The 19,933-nt window shown below is 43.2% G+C and overlaps 1 protein-coding gene across 2 annotated transcripts in view; it reads left to right on the forward strand.

The window, feature by feature from the left end:
• NBEAL1 (neurobeachin like 1) overlaps positions 1-19,933 on the forward strand; it is a 141,082-nt gene that overhangs the window by 40,824 nt on the left and 80,325 nt on the right. The window contains exons 7-12 of one of the 2 annotated variants that reach the window (XM_083404486.1): positions 1,564-1,646; positions 6,370-6,455; positions 8,645-8,951; positions 11,218-11,324; positions 18,059-18,145; positions 19,690-19,773. In XM_083404486.1, the coding sequence (XP_083260612.1) occupies positions 1,564-1,646; positions 6,370-6,455; positions 8,645-8,951; positions 11,218-11,324; positions 18,059-18,145; positions 19,690-19,773 (754 nt within the window). The remainder of the gene's footprint in view (positions 1-1,563; positions 1,647-6,369; positions 6,456-8,644; positions 8,952-11,217; positions 11,325-18,058; positions 18,146-19,689; positions 19,774-19,933) is intronic. The other variant, XM_083404487.1, reaches the window with a different exon arrangement.

Genomic DNA, 19,933 nt, shown 5'->3' on the forward strand with positions numbered 1-19,933 from the left:
TTTGCCAAGCGTGCCTTCCTCTTAGCACGTTTCTCCCTTGCGTCCTGAGTTCGAGTGTCTTCAAAGCCCATGACACTTTTGGTAAAGGCTCTTCTCCAACTGGAGCGCTCGCAGGCCAGTGTTTCCCAATTGTTGGTGTTTATACTACAGTTTTAAAATTTTGCCTTGAGAGAGCCTTTAAACCTCTTTTGTTGACCACCAGCATTACGCTTTCCATTTTTAAGTTTGGAATAGAGTACAGTGGTGCCCCACAAGACGAATGCCTCGCAAGACGGAAAACCCGCTAGACGAAAGGGTTTTCCGTTTTGGAGGTGCTTCGCAAAACGAATTTGCTATGGGCTTGCTTTGCAAGACGAAAATGTATTGTGAGTTCCTGCAGTTTTTTCCCCTCCCCCCCCTTTTCCCCAAGCCCCTAAGCCGCTTGACAGCTGATGGCTAAGCCGCCTAACAACTGATCTAAGCCGCTTATCAGCTGATCTAAGCCGCTAATAGCCTTTTAGCAGCTAATCCGCTAATCTCTTAAGCCTTTAATAGCCGCTAATAGCCTTTTAGCAGCTAATCCGCTAATCCCTTAAGCCTTTAATAGCCGCTAATAGCCGCTAAACCGCTAATAGCGCTAATAGCCCAAATCCGCTAATGGGCTTGCTTCGCAAGACGAAAAAAACCGCAAGACGAAGAGACTGGCGGAACGGATTCTTTTCGTCTTGCGAGGCACCACTGTAGTTGCTTTGGAAGATGATAATCAGGCGTCTGCACAACATATGCTTATGTGGCACAACGAAGGAGCATACTGGCCTAGCTTGGACCAATATAAGTTGTCACATTCAGATCTTGGCTTATTAGGCCATATGCTTTCGGGAGCAGCTGCTTCACTTCTCCCATTGCATGAGACTTGATGATGCCAGGACGTCATCTAAATCAGGAAACCATGTCTACCAGATTTGGAACAAGACCAGAATACTTAACCACAGTTTGACGGTGGGTCAAAATATTGGTGTGTTCGGAAGCTGGCAGTAGCCATTGTTTCCCAGTTTGGGCAAAACAGGAAACCGTGGTTCCCTTGAGACTTCCTGTTTTGATTGTTTGCACCACAAAAGGACTGTGGCTAAAGACTCATTCATTCTGTGGCTTATTAAGCTGAGATATGATCACTTAAACATGGCCACAGTATATGTAGGTACCTACCAACTTGCTTATGCGAGACGTAGCCTTCTAAATGTATGACAAAATGGGTCACTTTGAGTAGCTGAACTATCAATAAATCCTATTGTTTTAATTTACCAAATTTGTAGTGTTAAAACTGCATGTCCTTAAAGTCAATTGTGGGCTGGGTTTTGGTTTTGGTTTTATTTAAAAGTGCCTGCTTAGAAATAAAGTAGTCCAAAATAGCACCTTGGTAATTTTAAAAGTGCTGCAAATGTAATATGGAATAGGTATTTTATTGCATTTGAAGAAACGCATGCTTTAGAATAAATAAAAAATGTGTTCTGCAGTGTCCGCCTACAAATAAATCTTACCTCTTGGTTTCTCCTTTTTCTTAAAAATATATATATATATATACAGACGAATTCTGAGCAGTGTTGAAAAAAGCAGGCAGAAGTACAAACCAGCTTCCCTCACAGTGGAGTTTGTCCCTTTCTTTTACCGTGAGTATCATTGCTTTGTTTTCTTAATGTTTCTAGTGCTTACTTCGGAATATTTTAAGGGATAAAATTTCTTGCCGCACACTTCCGATCTCAAGGTGACGAATACAAAATAATTGCTGAGAACTGCTTCAGGACATTGTTGTTGTTTAGTCGCTTAGTCATGTCCGACTCTTCGTGACCCCATGGACCAGAGCATGCCAGGCACTCCTGTCTCCCACTGCCTCCCGCAGTTTGGTCAAACTCATGCTGGTAGCTTCGAGAACCCAACCATCTCGTCCTCTGTCGTCCCCGTCTCCTTGTGCCCTCCATCTTTCCCAACATCAGGGTCTTTTCCAGGGAGTCTTCTCTTCTCATGAGGTGGCCAAAGTATTGGAGTCTCAGCTTCAGGATCTGTCCTTCCAGTGAGCACTCAGGGCTGATTTCCTTCAGAATGGAGAGGTTTGATCTTCTTGCAGTCCATGGGACTCTCAAGAGTCTCCTCCAGCACCATAATTCAAAAGCATCAATTCTTCAGCGATCAGCCTTCTTAAGGTCCAGCTCTCACTTCCATACATCACTGCTGGGAAAACCATAGCTTTTACTATATGGACCTTTGTTGGCAAGGTGATGTCTCTACTTTTTAAGATGCTGTCTAGGTTTGTCATTGCTTTTCTCCCAAGAAGCAGGCATCTTTTAATTTCGTGACTGCTGTCACCATCTGCAGTGATCATGAAGCCCAAGAAAGTGAAATCTCTCACTGCCTCCATTTCTTCCCCTTCTATTTGCCAGGAGGTGATGGGCCCCATCACCATGATCTTCATTTTTTTTGATGTTTTTGGATGCCAAACCATGCCTTAGTGCAAATTCCCCCAGTCCTGCTGTTGCCATGCTATCTACGGCTAAGCCATGGTTTGGCTTAGTGTTGTATCTGAACCCCGGCTCATGTTTTGTCTCCTCCCAACCCTGACCAACTACAAGCAGTAAACCTTGGTTTGAACAAACCTTGGTTTGTCTGGGGCAAGACAAACCATGAGTCCTTGGTCAGACGTAACTAAAAATTAATTTCTACGGTTTTCCCTTACACCCTAACACAAGTCAAAGGTTGTTGCTATGAATACAAATTAAAGGTTAAATGCCAGGATCTCAAGAAGATAACCGTGATTAAATAAGCTGAGCCCAACCCAATAACTGCCCCCTCCCAATCCCACCCCATATGGGATCTCATCTTAGGAAGCTTACAGCGGGTACTAATACTTGTTTGAATCAGGGTAGATTTGATTTAAATCACGATTTAAATCACTAGCCAGTAAGACTTGATTTAAATCATTTTTTAACAGAAAGACTCGTTCTTGATGGTATCATCTTAATATTCACAACCAGACGAAGGTTTCATTTTTGGAATAATAAATTTTCAGAGTAGTTTTTACAGCTATATCGAAAATTACTGATTTGGTTATACTATTAGAAATACATAGACCAATATGTATGAAATTATTGTGAGGTTTAATAAGTTAACTGTTTATATTTGGATGACTTTTCTGCTATGCTTTAAGGGAAGGAGGAAAAAAATCATTTCCTTAAAAACAATTTATTTAACTAAAACAATAACATTGTAGCATGTGTATCCATGTTTGTTAACTGATGTGGTTAAACAATTTTAAAACAGCAACAACTTAGACTGAGTTTTAGCACACATGAAAAACTTAAAACAAATCCTTACTTCCTGATGAATAGCCTTTGGACTATAATGTAACTTAAATAGAAAGCTATCTTGAGAAAGATTTTTCCTCCGAAAGCATTTTATTTTAAAAAATATGATATTTTTTTTTTAAAATCCGATTTAAATTTAAAAAAACAAATCCCTGCAACTATACAATTCAGGCAGTTTCAGACCACTTTGTACAGTCCCAAAGAATCCTGCGAACTAGTTTGTTAAGAATGACCCTTGATCTAGCGAAGTATTGGAAGACACAAGAACTACCCACTCTGGAAGAATGGCAGATGAAGGTGATGGACTATATGGAACTGGCTGAAATGACTAGCAGAATCCGAGACCAGGGAGAAGAGCTGGTGGAAGAAGATTGGAAGAAATTTAAAGATTATCTACAGAAATACTACAAAATTAATGAATGTTAGAATGATGTTGGATTGAGGTTAAGGGGTTTTTAGCAATAAGGTTAGGTAAGAATGTGTAAAAATGGAATGTTAACAGGTGGAAAGTTAAAGATATAATAGATTAAGATTAAGATAAAGGTAAAGAGGGAAAGGATTTGCTGAATAAATGAACTGACTTGGAATACAAAGAGGGAAGGTGTGGCGAGGTCCGAGAAACAAGCAAATGTAAGATATGTTTTGAAAGACTGATTTGTTCTTAATTGCTTTTTATTTTTTGTATTTTCTTTGTATTTTTTTGTACTTTTCTTTTTGTTTTTTTCCTGTTATTTTTGTGAAAACCCTAATAAAATATTATTATTATTTTTTAAAAAAAAGATAAGCGACCCTTGATCTGAGATCTAGCGTTCTCAGAGTTCCCTAGGGACAGGGGTTGACTGTAAAAACTACTCTGGAAATTTCAGCTAACGTGGCTTCCCCCTAAGCTATTTACCCTTACGTAAAGTTTTTTTTTTTTAAGTTCCAAAATGTAGTTTTTGTTTCAATAGCCAGCTTGTTTTAAGACTTGGGCGTCTCCACTGCCCACTTCATTTGAAAATGGTGACATTTTAAGAGTGCTGGTTGGTGACATTACTCAGAGATTTTTATGGTGCTAATTTCAAACAAAATAATCTTGTGGCTTTGGCAGCAGCTCGTTCATCTGCGTAAAGTTATTGCTATGGTAACAGCTTCCAGGTTAATGTTTATTGCTGAGAAAAATTCCTTAGGCTACTTGTAATTCCCTTCTGCCAGGTATGCTTTGAGCAAAGAATACAGTGTAATGATTTTTCAATGGAAGGGGAAGATGTGGGGCCTGTTCTAGTTTTTGCCAATAGGAGGGGGGGGGGTTTGGGGGTGTTTCGGGCACTGCGAATGTTTAAGAGTTTTTTGCTGCATAAAATTTTATTGGATTTTATGTCAGTATATAAAATCTCTGTGCACTTAATAGCACCTTTTAAATGGCTGCATTTTCACATAATACTAATCTACGATTTAGCATTATGTGAAAAAAATGCGGTGAGCCTCAGACTTTCATGCTACCTGCCTCATCTCTACTTCTCTCCTCTGGCATAGCCTGGAAGAGATGTCCAGAAATGTCCATTTCTGTTTCAGGCTAACTACAGCTTGTCACAAAGTCTGAACCGGGACAAATGTTGGTTAGTTTTGACAGTGGTTTGTGGAAACAAGCAACTTGAATCCATAGTTTATGAAGCTGACTTGTTTTTGCTAACCACAGCCAAGGTTTAAATGTGACACTAAACTGTGGTTAATCTGAGATGAAAGCAGAAGTTTCTAATCTTTTCGTGGCTGCGTTCAGGGAATCTTGGTGTGCTTCCTTACTGCTCGTATATTGACAAAATAGAGAAGAGAAAATTCCTATATTTTGATGTGCTTTAGTGCATCATTTTGCAACTTGGGGTTCTCAGATGTTGCTGGACTTAAACTCAGCGCCATCCTATAACATTAGCTAATCTAGCACCTGAAGACCGAAAGTTGAGGAAGGTTGGTTTAGTGAGATGTGAGCACACCTAACCTCCTCCTCAGTTCATCTGTTGTCTCTCTCCTTTTCTTCGCCCACATATCGAGGAGGAGGCGTTTGGAAGTTTTGCTTCTGCTTTTGATTAATCGTACTTTGCGGTGTCCTTTGTACCTTTTAACCTGTGCTTAATCTTAACTGGGGACGCGGGTGGCGCTGTGGGTTAAACCACAGAGCCTAGGACTTGCCGATCAGAAGGTCGGCGGTTCGAATCCCCGCAACGGGGTGAGCTCCCGTTCCTCGGTCCCTGCTCCTGCCCACCTAGCAGTTCAAAAGCACGTCAAAGTGCAAGTAGATAAATAGGTACCACTCTGACGGGAATGTAAACGGCATTTCTGTGCGCTGCTCTGGTTTGCCAGAAGCGGCTTAGTCATGCTGGCCACATGACCCGGAAGCTGTACGCCGGCTCCCTCGGCCAATGAAGCGAGATGAGCGCCGCAACCCCAGAGTCGGCCACGACTGGACCTAATGGTCAGGGGTCCCTTTACCTAATCTTAACTGGGGCTAGTTTAAACAAGCGAGCTTCTGAAACCATGGTTTGGAACCAACTGTAGTTAAAATGAGCCACAGTTTGTATGCTGGGAGAACAAAACAAACTACACTTTTTTACTAAAACTTCAAGCAAAAAAGCCTGAATTTCCCCATCCCGGGCGCCCTGCTATGTTTCTCTGAAGGATGCTTTACTACTACATAGTTAAATGTGACGATTTGGAAAGGTGGATTTAACTGAAACGGTGGCTTAATTTTACCACTATAACTAAACATTGATTATAGGCCTTCTGGTCAAGATGGTGTTGAGCTAGGCAGCTGGTCCTGGAGCTCCCAGATAATGCCATTTTAATTTAGTTTTAATTGGGCTTGTTTTAAATCAACTGTTTTTATGTCTTTAAAAAAGGCAGATTTGATTATAGATTCGAGGGTTGACTTCATTATGAACAGAAAAATGGGAGTTACGTATTTGTACAGTAATTGTCTTTGAGATATATTATTTGACCACGTGCCTACAAATCTTTTGGCTCGAAGTTAACGTGCCTGCAACTTGTTCTCTTCTTTCAGAGTGTTTTCAAGAAAGTGAGCACCTCAAAGAGAGCCTGAAGTGTTGTTTGCTACACCTCTTTGGAGCGATTGTGGCTGGTGGGCAGGTGAGAAACCCAACAAATATTGGCGTCATCTTATTGACTGAAGGACGCAGCCATGATGAACTTCAGCATGATTGTTGCAGCCCCTCCTGGCTCCTCAAATCTTAGCAAGAAACAGATATTATTATTATTATTATTATTATTATTATTATTATTAATTAGTTTTCAATTACAGTCCAGTAACAGCCTCATTATAACAATACCAATTTATAATACATTTATTAATACCAATCATTCAAATACCGAATTATATAATTTAAAGTGGGCCCCCATGTGCTAGATTTGATGATTTGATGGTTTTCTTTATTTCTGCATTCCAAAATCTTATTAATTTCAATTACATTCTGGTCATAATAATTATTCCTCTTACAACAACTGCAATATTAATAACTTCTATTCAAGTTGACACACTGGTCCAGTGGTTGCCATCAGTTCGATTTGAGTTATTTTTATAATGAATGATTTTGGTATGTTGTACTATTTTATTGTTGTTAGCCGCCCTGAGCCTGGCTTCAGCTGGGGAGGGTGGGATATAAATAAAATTTATTATTATTATTATTATTATTATTATTTATTTATTATTACTATTATTACTATTATTACTATTATTACTATTATTATTATTAATTTATTATTATTAGTGGAGACCAGATAGGCAGGAGTGGAAGGAAAAATGCTCATTGCCACTATTTTGTACATGCTTAAGAGTTTGCACGATACTATGATAGTGAAGTAACCTTCTGCCATGACACTTTATGTAAGCGGAAAGAAGATATTCGGATTCTGCACATAGAAATCACTCATCAACTTTGTCCAGATAAAATGATAAGGTTTTAAAAATAATTCGATATACAGTGGTACCTGGGTTCTCAAACTTAATCCATTCCAGAAGTCCGTTCCAAAACCAAAGTGTTCCAAAACCAAGGAACGCTTTCCCATAGAAAGTAGTGCAAAACAGATTAATCCATTCCAGACTTTTAAAAACCACCCCTAAAACAGCAATTTAACATGAATTTTACTATCTAACGAGACCATTGAGCCATAAAATGAAAGCAATAATCAGTGTACTGTATTATAAAATAAATAAGACAGTATTGTCTTATTTGGTGCTGTGGTCTAAACCACGGAGCCTAGGGCTTGCCAATCGGAAGGTCAGCAGTTTGAATCCCCACGACGGGGTGAGCTCCCGTTGCTCGGTCCCTGCTCCTGCCCACCTAGCAGTTCTAAAGCATGTCAAAGTGCAAGTAGATAAATAGGTACCGCTCCGGCGGGAAGGTAAATGGTGTTTCCGTGCGCTGCTCTGGTTTGCCAGAAGCGGCTTAGTCATGCTGGCCACATGACCCGGAAGCTGTACGCCGGCTCCCTCGGCCAGTAAAGCGAGATGAGCGCCACAACCCCAGAGTCGTCCGCGACTGGACCTAACAGTCAAGGGTACCTTTACCTTTAAGACAGTATTATAAATGATAAAAATTAAAATTACATTTCTTTTCTTACCTGCACTGATGATAGTCATTGTTTGGATGGGGGGCTTTTATCCATTTCCACAGTCAACACAATGAATCAATCAATCAATCAATCAATCAATCAGTAGCTGAACTGGGTTTCACACAGCCACAAAAACAAATTAACCGAAAAAAACTCAAAAACAAAAGCGCAAAATAAATAGCAAAAACAAAAGCGCCAAACGTAATCCGTTCCGGAAGTCCGTTTGACTTCTGAAATGTTCAAAAACCAAGGTGCAGCTTCTGATAGGTGCAGGTACCCCGGAAGCAACAACCGCATTGGACATTTGGCTTCCGAAAAACTCTCGAAAACGGGAACACTTACCGTATTTTTCGCTCTATAAGACGCACCAGACCACAAGACACACTTAGTTTTTGGAGGAGGAAAACAAGAAAAAAAAATATTCTGAATCTCAGAAGCCAGAACAGCAAGAGGGATTGCTGTGCAGTGAAAGCAGCTGTGCAGCCTGCATTCGCTCTATGACGCACATACATTCCCCCTTACTTTTTTGGAGGGAAAAAGTGAGTCTTATAGAGCAAGAAATACGGTACTTCCGACTTTTCGGCTTTTGCGAACCAAGGTACCACTGTACCAAACTGGGCGTTGTTGTTTTTTGCTGTTTGTTTGTTTGTTTCAAGGTATGCTGATATAATGTCCTTGTATTGAGAGAATTCTATTGTTGACTTTAGAGAAACGCTCTCCAAGCCATATCTCCTGCCACCATGGAAGTCTTGATGCGTGTATTAGCAGACTGCGACGCGTGGGACAGCCGAGACCCCGACGAAGTGAGCCGGAAGGCCGAACTGACGCTGAAGTGCCTGACGGAAGTGGTTCACATCCTTCTGACCAGCAGCTCGGATCAGCGGCAAGTGGAGACCAGCACCATATTGGAGAACTACTTCAAGCTGCTCAACTCCGACCACACGGCTTTGCCGAACTCCCAGAGGTCCCGGCAGTGGGAGAGCCGATTCATAGCGCTACAGATTCAAATGCTGAGTGAGTGTGACGCCCCTTCTTGGATTTGGGAAAGGGGGGGGGCAGGGTTGAGGTTTCTTCCTGGAACCATTTGCTTTTAGGGGTGGCAACATAGAATAATCTTGTGCGTAGTATAAAAAATACAAAGTGAGACATTAAGGAAACCCAAAGGGAAAATATGAAGAACAGAGGTTCTGATGAACGGATTATTAAAAACGCGTGAGGTAAACGGTGGAAGTCTTTTTTTTTTTTAAACCACTTTATTTAAGGTAGATAAGGACAAGATGAAATTATACAATTGAATATAAATATAGATGGGAAACGGCTATGTATTGTGAGTACTTATCTACTTTTAAAAATGTTCACCTATGATCTTTTTCTTTTACTTCTTTATTCTTTCTTTTTTCTTTTTTCTGATATCTTATTTTTCATTTCACTTCTTTATTGTGAATAGCATTTTACAGAGGTATAAATAACTGTAAATATGAAAAGAGACAAAATATTCTCTAATTTTTCCCCCTTGGTTAGATGTATTTTCTTTTTCTTTTGTATTTTCTTTTGGTGTGTATATGTATGTTTTCTAATTAGTACTTAATAAAAATATTAAAAATTAAATTAAAAAGGGGGTGGCAACATCTGTGCTCCTCCAGATGTTGCTGGACTCCCATCATCCTTGACCATTGGCTATGCCATCTGAGTTGGTTGGGAGTTTCAACAACATTCCCCATCCTCGCTTTAGGGAGTGCTGACCGCGCTGCCTCGTGCCCTTTCTGTTGAGTCACTTTTTGTGGCTGGTGTGTAATGATGGCTTCCAAAATGAAACTGCTTCAGAAGGCTGACACAATCGAGATACCGTATTTTTCGCTCTATAGGACGCACCGGACCATAGGACACACTGGACCATAGGAGGGGGAGAACAGGGGGAAAAAAAATTCTCCCCCTCTCTGCTCAGCGCCCCTTCAGTGAAGCGGCAGGAGAAACGGAGCTCCTTCCATTTCTCCTCTGGCTTCGCTGAAGGGGCGCTGCGCAGCTCTCCCTCTCTGCTGAAGCCAGGAGAGTCTTGCTCTCCTGGCTTCAGCAAAAGGAACCTGAAGCCTTCGGAGCGCAGCGTGAGTTCCCGCTGCACTCCAAAGGCTTCAGGTGGCTATCCCTGAAGCCTGGAGAGCGAGAGGGGTCAGTGCGTACCGACCCCTCTCGCTCTCCAGGCTTCAGCGACAGCAACGCGAAGCCTCCGGAGCATGGAGGGAGCTCTCCCTCTGCGCTTCGGAGGCTTCGCATTGCTATCGCTGAAGCTAAGGAGCCTGCATTCGCTCCATAGGACGCACACACATTTCCCCTTAATTTTTGGAGGGGGAAAAGTGCGTCCTATAGAGCGAAAAATACGGTACATACTTAGTTGCCTCCTAAGTGCAGTAGATTCTAAACACACACAAAAACTACTGGCAGCACCCAGAATCTGAAATAACTCTCTCAAATTATAGTAACTTTATCACTGATTCACAGTGGTGGGTGAGAATATATAAAATCACTTGTGATGCCTCTGTGCGTTTCCTGGAAAAGGAAGACGAGCACATCTTTCACAGTCTTCAGTTTCACCTGGCCAGTGTTTGTGTACGCGTGGTATTTATTTATTTAGGCATTTTCGGTGCTGCTCTTCAATATTTGTAATACCAGGGGAGCTCGCGTTAAGCCAATTGCAAGTATTAAAAAAAAAATTGGTCAGCACTCACCTTGATTTATTGGCCAAGGGAGCCGGTGTGCAGCTTCCGGGTCATGTGGCCAGCATGACTAAGCCGCTTCTGGTGAACCAGAGCAGCGAACGGAAATGCCGTTTACCTCCCTGCCGGAGTGGTACCTATTTATCTACTTGCACTTTGACGTGCTTTTGAACTGCTAGGTTGGCAGGAGCTGGGACCGAGCAACGGGAGCTCACCCCGTCGCGGGGATTCGAACTGCCGACCTTCTGATCAGCAAGTCTTTTGCTCTGTGGTTTAACCCACAAGTGCCACCCACGTCCCCTTCTTAGGTAGTAGTAGCTAATAATTTCATATCTTGCAACAAATGTGCCCCTTTGGTTTCAGATAGTAGATGGGTAGATGAGTCAAAAAAGTATGGAACACAGATCTTCATAGCCCTCTGGCAGCTATAGTGGCCTCTTTACCAGAAGTAATGTATTTAGCATTAATTCTGGAAGTGTGTACTTGATTCTGACCAAACTAAGCACCCTAGAGCAAAATGTCAAATTATATACTGTATTTCTCTTTGATTTTCACTTTCACCTCCTTAGATACCATCACCGCCATGTTAGACTGCACAGACAGGCCTGTTCTGCAAGCCATTTTCCTTAACAGCAACTGCTTTGAACATTTGATTCGCCTGCTGCAAAATTGCAAGGTAAACAGAAGGTTGTATAAGAGCTAATCTTTACTTTTAAAAATACTGTCCAGCTTTTGTAAGAGCTCGGTTGGTCCTAATACCTTGTCCATACATTAGATAAAATCTTCACCATGACTGTGTACAAAATAACTCAATGCAAACCTTGCCAAGGAACAACTTGTACCTCCTCAATGTACTTAGAATCATAGAATCATAGAGTTGGAAGAGACCACAAGGGCCATCGAGTCCAACCCCCTGCCAAGCAGGAAACACCATCAGAGCACTCCTGGCATATGGTTGTCAAGCCTCTGCTTAAAGACCTCCAAAGAAGGAGACTCCACCACACTCCTTGGCAGCAAATTCCACTGTCAAACAGCTCTTACTGTCAGGAAGTTCTTCCTAATGTTTAGGTGGAATCTTCTTTCTTGTAGTTGGGATCCATTGCTCCGTGTCCGCTTCTCTGGAGCAGCAGAAAACAACCTTTCTCCCTCCTCTATGTGACATCCTTTTATATATTTGAACATGGCTATCATATCACCCCTTAACCTCCTCTTCTCCAGGCTAAACATGCCCAGCTCCCTTAGCCGTTCCTCTTTTTGTACAGAAGTAGCTGAATGCTTCAGAAAAGTGCTTTCTCCTACTCATATTGGGTGTGCTCTTTCTTTCAGTGCAGCAGAATTAGCAAACAATTTGCAAACTGGGAGTCATCCTTGGAGTTAAGTGCTTTCTATCCTTCCTGCTTGCTCCAGAGTGATTTCTTTCCCTCTTCCTCTGTTGTTACCATATGGTTTGGGCTTCAATCCTATACACCTGGGAGTAAATCCTACGGAACACACTGGGACTTGCTTCTGAGTAGACAGGCATAGAATTGCTCCTGCGTGTCCACTTTCACAAAAGATGGTTAACGTTAACCGTGGTTCCCTTACAAACTAGGACTGGTTTATTAGAAGGTTTGCAGACCCTTGTTAAGAGAACCCTGGTTGGCATTAACCATTTTAGTGCTGATACAGTGGTACCTCGGGTTAAGTACTTAATTCGTTCTGGAGGTCTGTTTTTAACCTGAAACTGTTTTTAACCTGAAGCACCACCTTAACTAATGGGGCCTCCAGCTGCTGCCGCGCCACCAGCGGAGTCTGTAACCTGAAGCGTATGTAACCTGAAGCATCTGTAGCCCGAGGTACCACTGTACATGTCTAGCACTCTGAAGCATGGCTAACAAACATGGAAGGGAGGATTCACTCTGGAGAGGGGAAACGGTGAGAGAGAGAAAAAACATCTCCCAAATTATTGAAGAACTCCACCTTTTATGCCTATGCAATACCTTTGTGCATGGAATTGCGTCTTGCCAGCAAGATATTTACTATACGCTTTTGAAATCAGCGCCACTTACTTCTGAGTAAACCAGGATAGGGTTGTGATTCTAGTCCCGGTAAACAGCATTCAATATAGCTTCATGCTCAATGCCTAATAGCCTTGCAAAATCAATGATCCAGTAGTTGTTAATCCCTGAGATGTCAGTGTTGGTCTTACGTGCAGAGGGAATCCTAAAGTTGGGCTGTTTAACCCCATCAATTAGCTCAGGTCATGGCTATGTTTCCTTTCTGTGCTGTTTATCACTGAAGCACATTATGTAGCTGCAGTACTTGCCATGGCCCCCTCCGTAGTGGTTAAGAGTGGTAGACTCGTAATCTGGTGAACCGGGTTCGCGTCCCCGCTCCTCCACATGCAGCTGCTGGGTGACCTTGGGCCAGTCACACTTCTCTGAAGTCTCTCAGCCCCACTCACCTCACAGAGTGTTTGTTGTGGGGGAGGAAGGGAAAGGAGAATGTTAGCCGCTTTGAGACTCCTTTGGGTAGTGATAAAGCGGGATATCAAATCCAAACTCTTCTTCTTCTTGGGGGGACAGGCAGCATGGAAAAATCATGGGAGGCAGCAGCGTCCTTCTTGTGGATAGGTTTCCAGCGTGTGCTCTGAGGCACAGAACGGAGGATGTTTGGGTTTTTTGGGGGGGGGGGGCAAGGCTGTATATTTACTTCGTATCAGGCAGTAGTTCTGTAAGGTAGGGCTGCCATATTTCAAGAAGTAAAAAGTTGTTGAGCGTTTTCTGGGTGAGAAATCGCCCCCAAAATAGTGGAGCTTTTCTTTGGGGAAACGAACCACAAAGTTGTTGAGTTTTTCCCCCTAGGGGATTCGCCCCCCAAAGGCAAAAAAGTGATATTCAAACGCAAACCTCCTGGTTCTCTTGGCAAAAACCTGGACATTTTGCCGATTTTTCGAATTTCCCCCAGAAGTTAATTTCGGCATTTGAATCTGGACGTATGGCAACCCTATAAGGCCATCCCAGGTCCCTCTAGGCTTTCCAGCTCATCCGACTTGGCTGAGCTGATGAACTCCAGCACACATTTCTAGCCACTACCGTGGTACCTCGGTTTAAGAACTTAATTCGTTCCGGAGGTCTGTTCTTAACCTGAAACTGTTCTTAACCTGAAGCACCACTTTAGCTAATGGGGCCTCCTGCTGCTGCTGTGCCGCTGGAGCACGATTTGTGTTCTTATCCTGAAGTAAAGTTCTTAACCCGAGGTAATATTTCTGGGTTAGCGGAGTCTGTAACCTGAAGCGTATGTAACCAGAGGTATCACTGCACTGTGTTTGATGGACCAGTGATCTGACTCTGTGGAAGTTTCCTATCCAAGGAGTCTCCACCCCCATCGTTCAGCCCGGACACTGAGATCCAGTGCCAAGGGCCTTCTCGGTGGTGGCGCCCACCCTGTGGAACACCCTCCCTTCAGATGTGAACGAAATAAGCAGCTATCCTATCTTTAAAAGACATCTGAAGACAGCCCTGTTTAGGGAAGTCTTTAATATTTAATGCTGTACTGTTTTTAACACTCGATTGGGAGCCGCCCAGAGTGGTTGGGGAAACTCAGCCAGATGGGCTGGGTATAAATAAATTATTATTATTATTATTATTATTATTATTATTATTATTATTATTAGTGCTTCTGGGGTTTCTGCCGATTTTTCTCTTCATGATACATCCCCACGCAGTGCATTCATTGGATTACATTCTGAATAGTGCCCCTCATCCTTGAGAGCATTTTTAGGGTTATGTTGGGCATTCATGGGTGGTTGAGCGATGGGCACGGCATGTGTGGGTATGTGTTGGGCAACCTGGACAATCTATCATGGCTAACATCGCCATCATTGTTATTATTATTAATTACTGTTGTTACATGTATACCCTGACTTTTTCCCTGGGCAGGGTCTCAAGGCAGCTTAGTGATAAAATAAGAACAGCTAAAAACATAGGGGCAGAGAAATGATTTTGAAAAATAATTAAATAATTAAACATTTGTGTGTTTTGTGCTAGTTTTGGGGTCCCCCTCCCCTTTTTTGGTCATGTTGAACCCACGTAGGTTACTTCATAATGTTCTTTTTTCTTGTGCTTCTATAAATTATGCCAGGTATGTTTTCCCCTCACAAATGCAGAGGGGTAAACTTCTTGCTTGAAGAAGCAGACCCTTATAATGGTCCCAAGGTGTGGTCTGAAGTCAATAATAATAATAATTTTTTATTTATACCCCACCGTTCCCGGTTCAAAAACCGGGCTCAGGGAGGCTAACAACAAATTTAAAACACTTTAAAACAGTTAATTATAAAAGCAGCATAAAATACAGTATAAAAACATGAATAACAATAAAAATCAAAAATCAATTAAATAATCCCCAGGGCTAGCTGGGTCGTTGTGAGGATAGAATTGGGGAGGTGTCCATGTATACTGCCCTTGAGCAGCATGGAGGAAAAGCGGAATATAAATGAAATAAGCATAAGAAAAAAGCGGAATATAAATGAAATAAGCATAAGAAAACAAGAAGCTAAGGAGGTCTAGGTGTGGTCAGTGTCTGCCCGAAAATCCTATGTATGCCACCCCAAGTTCCATTATGGATTCAGGATACAAATGTAACAACAACAGCAAAAATGGTACAGTCGTACCTCAGTTTAAGTACCTCGTTCCGGAGGTCTGTTCTTAACCTGAAACTGTTCTTAACCAGAAGCACCACTTTAGCTAATGGGGCCTCCTGCTGCCGCCGTGCCACTGGAGCCCGATTTCTGTTCTTATCCTGAAGCACTATTTCTGGGTTAGCGGAGTATGTAACCTGAAGCGTTTGTAACCCTAGGTACCACTGTACTGGTCTTCATTGTGATGTATAGGGCGGCAAACCTTTTAATATGGTGGCTCTCCCAGCTTGGCTAGGAAAGACCTAACTTTCCAGATTTCAGTTGTGATTTAAGAGACTTTTATCCACCATCAGGATAAAAGTCTTCCCTCTCCCCCAAGCCTTCGCATATTGGGTACAGATTTTCTCCATCCTTCCACCCTCCCCCTGACCCCCACCCTGGCCTTAACTAGAGTCAGTGTGATGCTAGAGCCAGTGTGGTGTAATGGTCAGACTTTTTTATTTTTTTAAAAATGCCCCCCCCCCTTTTTTTGGCTACTAATGGTTAGAGTATGTCAGGACTTGGGAGACTCAAGTTCAAGTTCCCACTTGGCTATGAAAATTTCACTGGGTGACCTTGGGGTCACACCCCGACTCTTCAGCACAACCTCCCTCACAGGGTTGTTGTTGTTAGGATAGAATTGGGCAGGTGTCCATGTATACATCCCTTGAGGAAAAGCAGAATACAGTGACACCTCTGGTTATGTACTTAATTCGTTCCGGAGGGCCGTTCTTAACCTGAAACTGTTCTTAACCAGAAGCGCCACTTTAGTTAATGGGGCCTCCGGCTGCTGCCGCCGCGCAATTTCTGTTCTCATCCTGAAGCAAAGTTCTTAACCCGAGGGAATATTTCTGGGTTAGTGGAGTCTGTAACCTGAAGCGAATGTAACCTGAAGCGTACGTAACCTAAGGCACCACAGTATAAATGAAATAAGCATAATGTAATGGTTCTAGGGGTTGCTCGTGCGTAAGTTGCCGCCACTCCTGGCTAGGTTACCTGGTTGAACCCTTTCTGTCTGGACAGCCTCAAGTTTTGTGGCTGCCTCAGTCGCTGGCAGAATCCGTCAGTGGGCGTTTCTTGAACCTCTTCCAGCATAAAAGCTGTTTGACGCCCAGGGTGTGGGCAGCGGAGTACCCGTACTCTCTCCGCTGGTCTCCGGCGAGGAGTCCTGGAGCCACCTCTCCGATTCCCCCATCTGCCCCCCTTCTCCACTGGTGTTACGCTGATTTCCTTCCCCAGCGGATGGGCTGCCTCTCTCCCTGCTGGGACCCTCTCCGGCATCCCTCTGGAGCCTTCTCTCCGCCTCCAGCTCCGATGGCAGTTCCCTGACACATAAGGAAATAACTACAATGGAGTTCGCACGTGCAGGGGTAAAGTCAAACCACTACGTTAGCAGCACCAAAGTGACCTCCTTGGGGTGTAAGCCTGGGCAGCATATATGGAGGTCCTGGGATGCCCAGATAAGACCCACCTTTCGGCCTCGTTGATGTGGGCCTGCCTGGTGTTTTCACATGAGTAGAATGTGTCCTTTTATTTAAAATGCATCTCTGGGTTATTTGTGGGCCATAGGAATTTGTTCATATTTTTTTCCAAAATATAGTCTGGCCCACCACAAGGTCTGAGGGACAGTGGACTGGCCCCCTGCTGAAAAAGTTTGCTGATCCCTGGTTCCTTTTCCCGAAGATATCCCGCAAGGCAGCTGAGGTTTAGGATTCCTTCTCCTTAGTGGGCTCCCTTCCCAGGTTGACTAGCCCACCTGCTAGACCCATCGGCTGCCTTCACTTGGTTTAGCTGGCCAGTTGAAGCCGTTGCCTGGATGCGGCTGCTGTCATGTGCTGACAGCTTCTAGAAACCACAGGTGAGAGCTGAGTGCAGGGTGGGGACCAAAGCTGGAAAAACTTCCACAGAAGGAGCACAACATGCCCCCACCACAGAGGCACTACTCTTTCAGTACCCCACACATCCCAAGGTATGAGGGATGCGGGTGGCGCTGTGGTCTAAACCACTGAGCCTCTTGGGCTTGCTGATCAAAAGGTTGGCGGTTCGAATCACTGCGACGGGGTGAGCTCCCATTGCTCTGTCCCAGCTCCTGCCAACCTAGCAGTTCGAAAGCACACCAGTGCAAGTAGATAAATAGGTACTACTGTGGCGGGAAGGTAAACGGCATTTCTGTGCCCTGTGGTTTCCATCACAGTGTTCCAGGAGCGATTTAGTCCTGCTGGCCACATGACCCGGAAAGCTGTCTGTGGACAAACGCCGGCTCCCTTGATCTGAAAGCGAGATGAGCGCCGCACCCCATAATTTCCTTTGACTGAACTTAAGCGTCCTGGGGTCCCTTACCTTTTACCTTATTACACCCCAAGGAAATAAGGTAACCAAGTAACCTGGTTCCTCTCTAGACTAGGATTTGAAAATATGGTTCAAAGTGCATTTGCAAATTCTGGTTAAGAGTGAACCAGTGTAGTACAAACCATGATTGCCAGATCTTGGTGTTCTCCTCTATGTTTCTGTGGACAGTGACAGCTTCCTATCTCCATATTTTGCATTTCTTGAGACGACATCTGGAAAGGCGGGAAAATATCCCCCAATCCTAGTTATTTCCTTCTGGAAAAAAGGGACCCTTTATTTGTTACAGCCATTGTGCTAACTTGCTGGTTAGTGAGATGTTTGCTCCAGCCTTTATTGTCTCCGGCCTGCAAATTGACTGTTTAACACGCCTGTTCCCATTTATTCTTATCTCCCGTTTTTAACAGCTGTTTTTAAATGCTAACAGTCAGGTGGCAGACAAGACTGAGAAAGAACTTGCCAACAAATTACTGACAGAAATGAATCAGGAACAGGTATCTTTGAGTTGAAGCTGAGGCGCAGTGGCAATCGGTGGAACGAGACCTTTCCTGTACTTCACCTCTGAAACACCTTCCTTGCCCCTAAGATTTAGTTTGTCTTAACTAACCGAAAAACACGAGCTAGGTTTAAAGGCGCTTCAAGGCTTAAGCATTCCAAAATCCGTATTAAGGTGGTGCCGTTATTAGGCCAACAAAAATGTCAAAGCATTTGATACGTACAATATTTGTCGCGTTTTATTTTTTAAACGGAGGAAGGTGAAGTCCAGGAATAGAACTCCAGTTTCAAAACTACCAACTTGGTGATTTCGTTTTATTTTAGTTCTGCCTTTCTTTCTTTCTTTCTTTCTTTCTTTCTTTCTTTCTTTCTTTCTTTCTTTCTGTCTTTCTCTTCTTCCCCCACCCTCGTCCATTCATCTTTCTAAGCGCTGTGGTGTATTTGGGCTTTTGGGGTTTTGTCAAATCTGTGCGATTGGATGTGATGTCTTGATTCTGTTGCAAAAAATAATGATGAAATGAAATGAAAACCAATCATTGTTCACGGTACAATGGACAGACTGAATTTGGGAGTTGGGGAGCAATGGGTGGCTTAGTTTTTAAAAATGTTTTCCATCATGAGAGAACGCAAAATGCCAGATCTTACCTCAGGACTTCTTTAGAAATGGTAGGAGCTTTGATAACAAATAGGTTCTTGTGCAGAACGACTCAAACAGGTGAAAACTTGCCTGAACCCCAATTCTGTCTAAATTAATCTGCTAATAAGTCAGCATGGTGATCACTGCCTAAGAGCTAATTCAGCTAACAACCTTTGTTTATTTGTTTATTTTTAAAAACTCCTGTTTGTTTTTGTGCGCTCCCGATGAAATGCCCTTTATACACACAGTCTTACTGTGCAGATTCACAGGTGGATTTGGGTGACAAAATATTTCTAGTTTCTCAAACAGAAAAAAATGCCCCCCCCCCCCCCAATTTGACAGAACAAAAAAGCATTGTGACTCTTTCAAGACGAGAGACTACCGATGCCCCTTGCATGGAAAGCGCTATGGGGTTTAACAAATTATCGAAACGTGAAACTATGCAGGCTCAATTAAGAATCTGTTTAAGAAGATTTCATGTGCTGGAGCATGGGCTGAGACTAACTATTGATTATCCGCATGGCCGGGATCCTGGCTAGATATGCATAGGCTAGCCTTGTTCGTTCCTCCCTCTTGAGATTGTCCATTAAAAGCATGGAGAAAATGTCAGTCCAACCGTCTTCCTGGGTATGTGTGAATCCTTCTTTCCTCCTCCTCCTTTCTCTTGAGATATCTGCCTACCCTTCTCTCGCGTCCTCTCTCTTGTAGGTTGTGGTGTCATAAAATCCATGCCTTTGAGGGTTTTTTGGGGGGGGATAGGGGGGCATCGGGGAGATGATTGGGAAGCATGCGAATGAAATTGTTTGTTCACGCTAACACGAAAGAACGGGGTGGGCTGTTGGCCTCCAAGGTGCCAGTGGTTGACTCGACTGTCCGTAACGCCTTGTGTCTTTTTGCTGCTCGTAGGTATTTCAGGGACAGCTAGACTGCTTGGCGGTGTCAGCCATCCGAGCCCTTACAGCTGTGATGCATAAATCTCCCGCTGCTAAGGTAAGCAAAACTTCCTCGGAGCAGTTGCCGCCCCAATAATAATAATAATATTAATAATTTATTATTTGTACCCCACCCATCTGGCTGGGTTTCCCCAGCCACTCTGGACAGCTTCCACAAAGATAAGATGTCACACATTAAAAACTTCCCTGAACAGGGC

The sequence above is a fragment of the Podarcis tiliguerta genome (assembly GCF_965153285.1).
Source record: "Podarcis tiliguerta genome assembly, chromosome: 1".
Classification (NCBI taxonomy): Eukaryota; Metazoa; Chordata; class Lepidosauria; order Squamata; family Lacertidae; genus Podarcis; species Podarcis tiliguerta.